Below are 11421 nucleotides of genomic sequence, written 5' to 3' on the forward strand. Positions count from 1 at the left end.
TAGATGTTATCGTAACCCGTCACCCTCTATCTCCCTTTGTATTAAAGGAATGACATTCTCTGTGTGGGAGTGAGTGTGGGTTGAGGAGGACAAAGCGCAGGATGCTTTGTGCTTTATGCTCAAGTAAATCTACGTTGACTTGGTTGAGTGCCCTTTCATTTGGTCCCCATTTTGTCCTGTTTTTGCCTAGCTTGGAAGCTAGTCTAACCCTCTTTTTTTTTTTTTTTCGCAATTAGATATACAATTTTGTTTTAAGGTAGTTTGATTATGATTATTATTTTGGCCAAGGCCCAGCCTGATGTATAGCCTCTGTGACCTTTTTCGGGCTTAATAAACTCTTGTTGTTGCAATAAACCCATTATCTATTTATTTATTTAGTTTCATTTATTGTATGACGATGTGTGCATGTGTCAAGCACTTTTATCGTGCGGACCTCAGGTGGTTTCTTTACCTGTTGGTCAGCTGCGCGGCCGCCCTGCTGGTTCCGCCGTCGTCCAGGCCGCCCTCCCGAGCAGTCCCGCCAGCATCCTCTCCGTCCACCTGAGGAGTCCAGCCGGTCCATCCGTCATCCCATCTGTCCACCCGAGTGGCGGGAGGGTTTCCCTCCCCCAGGCCCCCTCCGGCCCCCCCCCTGTTTGGACTTATATTTTGTTTAGGGACGTCTGGAAGTCATCCCATAGAGAGGGGGTATTGTCTGGGTTCTGGGTTTGTGTTGGACTTTTATGTTGGTTGTTCATTGGTTTCTCCTGGGTTTGAACTTCCTGTGTTTGTTTGTAGTCTTCCATGTGCTTCAGTTTGGTTTCCCTTGTCTTGTGATCCTGTGTCTCCACCCCTCACCTGAGTCCTGCCTACTATCCTCGTCATTACGTTGTTCCCTGCCCACCTGAGTCTAGTTATTAGTTTGAGGGTCTTGCCCAATGTTCTACCTTGTTCCCTGCCCACCTGTGTCTTTATAGTCATGTGTACTTTATACCCTAAATGCGTTTGTTATTGTTAACAATTATTTTTTACTTTCTAAACATTTTGCTCATGAAGGCTGAACCATACCAACACACTATCATCTGTGGTTTCCATTATTGTTGCCTGATTCTAGTTCTATGTATTTTCAACAAAAATGTTCAAGGAAAGAACTTTTCTCCTGTACCAACTCCAATGTAATCGTTTTATGTTTTTGTCTTTTTCACAGGACATACAGACGGGTAAAATCCACAGTCAAAGCGAATCAGGCTTTGGTGGGTATTATGTGTAGTTCATGGTTTGTGAGACTCTCCACTCAGAGGCTCACTTCCTGCCTCAACTGTTGTTTCTCAATTGATTCTTACCGCTAATGAGCCCCCCCCCCCTCCTCCCCCCAAACACACACACACACACACACACACACACACACAAAACATATATTGACTATCATTAACAGCCTCAACAGGAGCACCATCAGTAATATATAAAGTTATTCATAAAACTTTCTTAACAGCAGAATTACAATATAATAACAACTGCAGGCTCCAAAGATGAACAGAAACAATTGTGCACATAAAAAAGGTATAAAAAGAAGTCATCAAAACAGACAAATACGCGCTCTGCGTACTCTGCTTATGGGGAGCGGTGGCCCAGGTGCCACCAGTGTGGGCTAATATTCTTTGCACAATATAATTAAAGGTCCCATGGCATGCCACCAGGTTTGATGTGATGAGGGATGAGGGAAACTGGGTGAAATGTTGGCCAAACGTATGTGGCAGAACGAGTTCTTTGAAACAAGATACAAATAACACATTGACCTCATTGCAAGCTATTAAAACCTGTTTTAAAACAAATACAAAATGGGGCTGTCCTAGAGTGATGTATCTGTCAGCTAGAGGAGGGAGGGACAGCACCCAAGAAAAGAGAGACTCCAGAGAGCAGAGAGGAGGGATCCCCCAGCCCCCCTAACCCTGGTAAATAGGTTTTTAAATCTTTTAATGACCTCTCAACGACTATATTCATCACTTCTCGTTGAAATCTCCACATTTAAATGACCTTTCACTGATTGAATCATCCCATTCTCAATATGGAAAGCCGCAGACGAGGAGTATACACTATCCTATTCATGACTGGGATAATGTGCATCCTTGTGATACTTGAAATTGCTACAACCAACAAACATTTGTGGATTTCCAAGTTGCGGCCCCGGTTCCAGCTTGAGGCCTTGCCTCCGTTCGCGTGTAATAGATGTGTTACAGAGGATGATGATCCATGGTTTACGAAACGCTTCAACGCGTCTCTCAATCCGTTTTAGACGCAGAACAACACTCTCTCAGAGCGTGATTTCAGATGGTGGAAGGTAAATATATCCAATATATATCTCCCTTCTTCTGGAGATCATTTTATTTATGTCTAGATTATAATTATCCAATACTCAATGACCAAAACTTCTACCAACTCGTACAACAGAAGAGAAAGATCATTAATTATCCTCTTCTATTCACATCAGAACTTGCAATCTGGCAATAAGGCCTTTCTCAGCTAGAGTGGCCGAGCTGAAGGTGTTTGAGATTTTCCCACAACAGGAGAGCTTCATGGACTCCAGCCCTGATCGCTGCAGGACCTGTGCTGTGGTTGGGAATTCAGTTAATTTGCTGAGGTCTCACTATGGACCCCTCATTGACCTTCATGATGTTATCATGAGGTAAACTATGCCAGCGTACCCTTCCTGCCCCCTGTGGAAGCCGGACTAGATTTCCTGCTTGTCGCTTATTGAAGGTTAAGTCCATTAGACTAGTTCATTCTGAGCAGCCATTGATGAGCTAAATGAACCATGAATGAATATCAACAAACAAAGAGATGTAGGCCTATAACTACATATAGTCCCTAAAATATAAATGATACTGATATCATTTCCCTTGATTGTACAATCTAGGTTCAATACAGCTCGTACTGTGGGCTATGAAGGGATGTGGGGAACAAAACGACTCTCGACATCATGTACCCAGAGAGCGCTGTGGATTTGGATGACCACACACATCTCATATTATTTCCCTTCAAAATAAGGGACCTTGAGTGGCTAGTCAGCGCTTTTACCACAAAATCTGTGACAATGTAAGTCAACACAATATACAAAACAAATGTTCAAATTACTTACGAAGTGCTTAGCGATGTCTGATTCTTAGACATGACGAGTTGAGTCGGCGAGTCAAGTTATATTGACTTTAGAAGTCTTTTTTTAGGAATCGGCCCATTCCAGGCCACATTTTGACCATTTCCATTAGCAGATTTTTTTTTGTGAAGCAAATTCAATTATTCCCAACGAAATGCCCTATATGTCTTTAACAATTATTATTTTTTACTTACTAAACATTTTGCTTTTGATCACATGAGGGCTGAACCACACCGATACTGTAACGTGGGCGTTTGGCAGAACCCAAGTGCACAGACTGACGACGAGCGTAGAACAGTTTCAAGAGTTTATTCAGATACAGGATCGGCAGGCAGAGCGTAGTCAGCAGGCAGAGAGTCGTCAGCAGGCAGAGAGTCGTCAGCAGGCAGAGCGTAGTCAGCAGGCAGAGAGTCGTCAGCAGGCAGAGCGTAGTCAGCAGGCAGAGCGTAGTCAGCAGGCAGAGAGTCGTCAGCAGGCAGAGAGTCGTCAGCAGGCAGAGGTCGGCAACGGGAGGGCAGATGGGCAGCAGGGAACGGGTGAACAGACAGACCGACAGGGACTCGACGGCGATCGGGAGGTCAGGCAGGCGAAGGGTCGAAAGCAGGAGAGGCAGGCTGGTGGATCAGGAGTCGGGGGCAGAGGAGCAGACAGGCCGACAGGGGCTGGGCGGCAGGCGGGACAGTCAGACAGGCAGGGATCAGAGAACAGGCATGATAGGCAGGGATCAGAGAACGGGCAGGATAGTCAGAGATCAGAAAACAGGCAGGATCGGAGGTGGGTCAGGATTCGAGTCGCGGGAAAGCACTGTGAAACACAAGAGACAATCTGGCAGGGAATGTTTGGAAGGAGAGGACTGATATAGGGAGAGCACAGGTGAAGGTGGTTGACTTAATTAGGAGAAATCAGGTTGGAAGGCAGGTGAATGGGAAAACCAGGGGCAGACCATGACAGACACAGTATCATCTGTGGTTTTCATTATTGTTGAATGATTCTACTTCTATGTATTTTCAACAAAATTGGACACAATATTTCAAGGAAAGAACCGTTCTCCTGTACCAACGCCAATATAATCATTTTATGTTTTTGTCTTTTTCACAGGACATACAGACGGATGAAATCCAGTCAAAGCGAATCAGGGTTTGGTGAGTATTAATGTGATGTGCATGGTTTTGCCAGATACCATACAGTGATGACCTTTTACAAATATTTTCCAGTTCCGAAAGGTATGTCAATGTAATGCCCCTTGCAGAGGCTGATTCTGAGCTCCTCATGCACCCAGGTTCTCTATCCTGGCTTTATCCAATATGTCCATGAAAACTGGCTGGGGAAAAAAGGAAGGTATCCATCCACTGGCTTTATGGGTGTGGTGCTTGCAATGCACATTTGTGATGAGGTAAGACCAATAGAAACATCAATATACACTATTATTCACTATGATATTCTCTATGATAATGAACAGTTATATGTCTGATTTCCTAGGTCAGTGTATTTGGATTTGGCGCAGACAAGGATGGAAACTGGAGACACTACTGGGAGGAGCTTCAAAACAAAAATCTTGGAACTGGACCCCATGGAGGAGGGCAAGAGTACAAACGTATTCTGGAACTTGCAGAGAAGCAGAAACTGAACTTCTATAAAGGGTTTTGAATGTTTTCCGTCTCTCTGACACAATGGTCGTGGTAGTAGTACATCAGCACTTAAACATTTACTGCCAACCTCACTTCTTTCTCCATTTTGTAAGACTCTTCTAGTTAGGGTTGTGATGATTTGAGATCAAACATGGACACATCTCTGTGGTTACATTTTGTGGCTTATTTTGTTGGTGTTTTGTTGTGACACTTGTTCAGCAGTTTGTCAAACTGTGGAGTGAGCTTGAGATCTGGGGTCTCTTATGGCCCTGACAAACCATTCTTACTGCACATCGGCGGCAGAGAAGGCAGACCAATTTGGTCATGGCCAATTCAACATGTGCAATTGGCCGAAAAGAACCCAGACGGGCTTGAAAAGATCACCGACGGCTTTTTTCGACAGCCGATCGCAGAGCACACACCAAACAGACTCAGGCAACCGAGCTCGCCAGACTGCCAGAAGACCGATAATCCGGTTTATGTGTCAGGGCTTTTAATGAAAGAGGGCCTCAAGGAAAATTTCATGGCTTCAGATCTACAAGAATTGATGCAAAATTCTTTGAAAGGATAGTGTAAACTCTACACTATGCTTAGGGGGGCCTGGTAGATCTCTTCTCTCTGCTCTCTGGACTCTCTCTTTTTTGGGCGCTGTCTTTTTCCTCCTCTAGCTGACGGATACGTCTCTCTAGGAGGGCTCTACTTTATATGTTTTTAAAACAGGTTTTAAAGTAGTAGCTTGGAAGGATATTAAGCCTGTTGCTGCTGCCGTCTTGCTGTCATTCCACCTCGTTAGGAAAGGGGTATTCAAACATGAATTATATTTTTGTTGTGAAATAATAAAACCATGACAAGGAAAGCGGTCAATAAGTGTTATTTCAAACACAAAAATAGAATATTAATATCTTAAAAAACAGCAAGGAAGAACGGGGGTCAGTTTTCTTTTGTTTCTGTGAACAAAGACAAACAAAAGCTGAGCTACTCCGCAAAACACTTGTTTCTCCCGTTTCGCCAAAAGCAGGTGTATTTGTTTTTCTAGCCTCACCTTGTGATTCCTAAAATAAGCTTCAAGCCAGGCTTGTTAATCAAACAATGCCCATATATGGCATCAACCAGTGATGCCATGATGATTTCTTTCCGTTCTCTTCATGTTTATCAAGCACAACTTGTTCTTCCACATACTTGTGGCACACTGGCAAACATTTCACCCAGTTTTCCCTAATCCTTTTACCTCCCCTCCCTCATCCATCAGTGAACAACCAGTTTACCCAATCCCTCTAACCTTCTCTAAATTGCCCCTTCCCCTTAGTAGATACCCTTGTCCATTCCTTTCACAACACCCTCTATCCATTAGTTGGTCTCGACCTCATCAGCTTTATTATAAAGTAATGTCATTCTTTGTGTGGGATTGTGCACCTGGTACAGCATGCAGACTTACACCAAGTTGAAGAGGGTGGGACAAAGCGCAGAAGGCATCTGATCCGATCAATCATAAAATCAGACTGGCGCTGGTGTGGAACACACACGCTGCTTTTGTTGTTGCAATAAACCCATTATATATTTAATTTTTTTGTTTAATTTATTGTATGACGATATTTCTATGTGTGAAGTGCCTTGAACCTACCTCGTGTATGAAAATAATCCAAAATAAAGTTGCCCTGCCTTCACTCGGGAAATCCCGTGTCTGTACTGCTTTAATTGGCTTTATGTTCCCTTTCGTTTTACAGTTGCCATGAGCTTTAACATATTCTTTGAAACAAACCATCAGTTCACCATTTTCTTCAAACAAATTGGCCCTGGTGGGATTTATAAAGTTGTTTGTATTGTATTGTATTGATAAGTAATGCCCCGTTTACACCATCCCGCTAATGGCCGCTAATGGCCGATGGACCACCGATGTGGAAGTCGGGGTGATTCGGGTGACATCGGGCTAAAAATGTATGATCGGGTCAATTTATCGGGGTAGCATTTACACATACCCGATGTTATAACGATAACATAACGATTTATGCCAGGGAAGACACCCGAAGTGCGTTTGGCTTCATTTGACGTCATTTGGAATGACGCCAAACACGTCAAATGACGCGTTTGGCGTCATTTCTGGAGAAGGCAAAGGGGAGACTGGTTTAGACTGATATTTATTTATATATTTATTTATATTACAATAGCGATTTTATAATAATAGAACGCCGGTTCTAAATGGGCGAAGTACCCTGTAATTATAAAAGTAGGACATCCATCCATCACCCCCTATTTATACCCAAGTGGCAGATTGAGGGTCTTCCTTAACACAATCTGTTCACTCACAATCGTTATTTGTCTAGGGTTCTCGAGGGTCTTTCGTGTGTTGAAGTTGCCGATATAAAGACGATAAAACACGATAAAGCAGGGAAGATTAACGAATATAGCCGATGTACTCCAGGAAAACTCCCGAACGACTTGCGATGTCTTACGTTATACTCCCGTTCTATTCCCGATTATCGGCGATTAGCCCATAAAACACCTGGTAGCCGATTCTACCCCGATAGACCCAAAATTAACAAACATGTTCGTTCTTTGCCGATGTTGCCCGTTGTTGCCCGATCATTGAGCATTTCTTCCCGTTTCTTCCCGTTGTCTAACGATGTTCCCGGGAAGAGTAACGGTGTTTCCCGATGCAACCACACTATTTCCCGATGTTATAACGATAGCTGCTGATTTAGCCATCGGGCACCATCGGGGCCCACTATCGGGTAGGTGTAAACAGGGCATAAGTGTTTAAAAATCTATTTGTTGAAGTTTGATATTGTAAACAGATGGGTGAATAACTCATCTATTTACAGAATAAGAGTCCCTTACATACAGTTTTACAACGAGGGCACTCAACACGAAGGAACCAAAGTCCAAACCAGTATCTGATAAGGCTAACAACTGACAACCAAATGTTGAATGACTACCGTAGTGAGAATGGTTAGTGTGGTGGTAGTGATAGAGGTGGGCTTGCTGAATGTTGTAAAGATGGAGTACACACACACACACACACACACACACACACACACACACACACACACACACACACACACACACACACACACACACACACACACACACACACACACACACACACACACACACACACACAGGTTATATTGATTACCTTATTATTAGTTTGCACTGAGATAAAAGTTTGAAAAAAGTGTAACGACTGTGAATATAAATGTAATTATGTATAAGTGGTTTAAAAAAGATTGAATATCTCAACAAAATTGGAGTTGAGACAAGAGGGAAAAAGTAAGGAACTATTGGGGTTGAATTATGTCTAAGACTGATCCATTCAGCATACAACTAGGTGGACACTCCCACTTGTGATGTCTCTGAGAGGAATTTTTATATCATTCTATCATTGTATTGTACAGCCCCAATAAATATGTTGCAATCAAACACGACTGAATGTAAAAAGAAAGGTAAGTCATAATTTTTCGTTGTATTGTCGCTATTCTTCTGCATCTAGTTCATCTAGATTAGCTCACAGAATTATGAGGCCTATATTAATGGACCACGCAGAGTTTCAGCTTTTATAAGACATAACATTTGTGTTGATAGCATATCGTTAAAAATATTTCAAGCACATTAGCATTTAGCATTTACCAGAAGCAGAAACACAGCCACGTACGAAGAACCTGGACTCAAACCATTGACTCGTTCTCAAAAACTTGGACTTAAGTTGAACACGATCAGGAACAGTAGAAGTAGAGGGAATGAGTTTAGCCTCAAGTCAAAAAAATTGTGTTGACATCATCAAGCTTTCAGCAGGGAACCAGCTAGAAATTCAAATTGTTTCCTTATAACTGAAGGAAGACGCATGATGCACTAAATCAACAACGCAAGGTCCCAGTTCAAAAGTGGGAAATGCGGTGTAAAAATTAAAACATTAATACATGTGTTGCCCTATTGGGTCACATAAATTATTCTCCCTTCTTCTGGAGATCATTTTATTTATGTCTAGATTATAATCGACAAAACACTGGTTAAGCAATTATAAACTTTTAAATAATTGTAATCTGTGCTGTTGTTTGGATTTAGGCTTGCAGACATATAGGCTTCATGTGGTTGGTCGGATATCAGACATGTCCAGTGTATTGTGTTTAACTATCCAAAACTTTGAAAAATTGAAAGAATACTTTAAGAGTATTTATTGAGATCGCCACGTTTAAATGTCCATCTTTCACAGAATGAATCATCCCATTCTCAAAATGGCAAGCCGCAGACGAGGAGTATACACTATCCTATTCATTACTGGGATAATGTGCATACTTGTGCTACTTGAAATTGCTACAACCGACAAACATTCGAGGATTTATAAGGTGCTGCCCAGGTTCAGTCTTAAGGGCTTGCCTCCCTGCGGGTGCAATAGATGTGTTACAGAGGATGATGATCCATGGTTTACGAAACGCTTCGACGCGTCTCTCAAGACCTTTTTGACGCGGAACAACACTCTCTCGGAGCGTGATTTCAGATGGTGGAAGGTAAATATATCCAAAAAACAATGTCAGATGGTAACGAGAACAAGCAAGTGATTCTAGATTCAAAATCCACATCAAATATATCAATACTCAGTGACTAAAACTTCTACCCACCGGTACAACAGTAAAGGAAGATTATTAATTATCCTCTTCTCTTCACATCAGAACTTGCAATTTGGCAATAAGGCCTTTCCCAGCTACAGAATGGCCGAGATGAAGGTGTTTGAGATTTTTCCACAACAGGAGAGCTTCATGGACTCCAGCCCTGATCGCTGCAGGACCTGTGCTGTGGTTGGGAATTCAGTTAATTTGCTGGGGTCTCACTATGGACCCCTCATCGACTTTCATGACGTCATCATGAGGTAAACTATGCCAGCGTACCCTTCCTGCCCCCTGTGGAAGCCGGACTAGATTTCCTGCTTGTCGCTTATTGAAGGTTAAGTCCATTAGACTAGTTCATTCTGAGCAGCCATTGATGAGCTAAATGAACCATGAATGTATATCAACAAACAAACAAAGAGATATAGGCCTATAACTACATATAGTCCCTAAAATATAAATGATACTGATGTTATTTCCCTTGATTGTACAATCTAGGTTCAATACAGCTCGTACTGTGGGCTATGAAGGGGATGTGGGGAACAAAACGACTCTCCACATCATGTACCCAGAGAGCGCTGTGGATTTGGATGACCACACACATCTCATATTATTTCCCTTCAAAATAAGGGACCTTGAGTGGCTAGTCAGCGCTTTCACCACAAAATCTGTGAAAATGTAAGTCAACACAATATACAATAAACAAAACAACTTGTGTCTAAATTACTTAAGAAGTGCTTAGCAATGTCTGAATCTCAGAAACGACGATCACTTCAAGTTTAATCGACTTTATAAGTCTTTGTTTAGGGACCGTCCAATTCCAGCCTCATTTTGACCATTTCCATTAGCAGAAAAAAATTATGGGAAGCAAAGCAATTTACTCTCAAGGAAATGCAAAGAATTATTATTTTTTACTTTCTAAACATTTTCTTTAGATCACATGAAGGCTGAACCACACCGATACACTATCATTTATGGTTTTCATTATTGCTGCCTGATTCTAGGTCTATGTTTTTCCACAAAAATGTACACAATATTTCAACCAACCATTTGTACCAACTCCAATGTAAATGTTTTTGTCTTTTTCACAGGACAAACAAAGGGTTGAAATCAACAGTCAAAGCAAATCAGGGTTTGGTGGGTTTTAAGTGATGTTCATGGTTTGCCAGATACCACATAGTGGTGACCTTTTACAAATGTTTTCTAGTTCTGAAAGGTACAATATGTCAATGTAATGCCCCTTGCAGAGGCTGATTCTGAGCTCCTCATGCACCCAGGTAAAGGTTCTCCATCCTGGATTTATCCAATATGTCCATGAAAACTGGCTGGAAAAAAAAGGAAGGTATCCATCCACTGGCTTTATGGGTGTGGTGCTTGCAATGCACATTTGTGATGAGGTAGGTAAAATGGAAACATCAATATACACTATAATTCACTATGATATTCTCTATGATAATGAACAGCTGTGTCTGATTTCCCAGGTCAGTGTATTTGGATTTGGGGCAGACAAGAATGGAAACTGGAGACACTACTGGGAGGAGCTTCGAAACAAACATTTTGGAACTGGACCCCATGGTGGAGGGCAAGAGTACAAACGTATTCTGGAACTAGCAAAGAGGAAAAAGCTGAACTTTTATCAAGGGTTTTGAATGTTTTCTGTCCCTCTGACACAAGGGTAGTGGTAGCAGTACATCAGGACCCTGAATCTAAAACACACAATCTTAAACCACTAACTTCAGATCTGTGATTCTCTTATAAATTGTATTATTTTATATGATTGCATATAGGAAGGCATTTCATTTCTGTTGCTTTAATTGTTGTGGGACTGAAAAATAAACCATCTTAAAAAACAGCCACATCCTTTGTTTCAAAATGATGCATAAAAATTGACGAGGTACCGGTCCTCAAATTTTTTACGAATATTCCTGTCTTTGGGACAAAAAGAGTTGGGATTGGGAACCCCTGCCCTAAACTGACTGCAGTGGGAGGGGAATCCCTCGCTACAGTCATTCTGGAAATGGCCCATCACCCAACGGCGAAGTGCGCCAAGTCAAACAGGGCCTAC

The 11421-nt window shown here is 42.1% G+C and overlaps 1 protein-coding gene and 1 long non-coding RNA gene across 2 annotated transcripts; both read left to right on the top strand.

Annotated features, from left to right (window-relative positions):
- The first annotated feature begins 1863 nt into the window (after window positions 1-1863).
- Window positions 1864-11208, top strand: LOC115540159 (CMP-N-acetylneuraminate-beta-galactosamide-alpha-2,3-sialyltransferase 2). The gene is made up of 7 exons (XM_030351223.1): window positions 1864-1931; window positions 2273-2317; window positions 9423-9619; window positions 9855-10034; window positions 10448-10493; window positions 10634-10753; window positions 10838-11208. Exons 3-7 carry the CDS (start codon window positions 9462-9464, stop codon window positions 11003-11005), a joined length of 672 nt encoding a protein of 223 aa, XP_030207083.1. The 5' UTR covers window positions 1864-1931; window positions 2273-2317; window positions 9423-9461; the 3' UTR covers window positions 11006-11208.
- On the top strand, window positions 3580-6425 carry LOC115540163 (uncharacterized). The gene is made up of 3 exons (XR_003976127.1): window positions 3580-4272; window positions 4410-4523; window positions 4610-6425. It is a non-coding gene; the product is annotated as an uncharacterized LOC115540163 (long non-coding RNA).
- Window positions 11209-11421: the final 213 nt, after the last annotated feature.

This window comes from Gadus morhua, chromosome 3, assembly GCF_902167405.1.
Source record: "Gadus morhua chromosome 3, gadMor3.0, whole genome shotgun sequence".
Lineage (NCBI taxonomy): Eukaryota > Metazoa > Chordata > Actinopteri > Gadiformes > Gadidae > Gadus > Gadus morhua.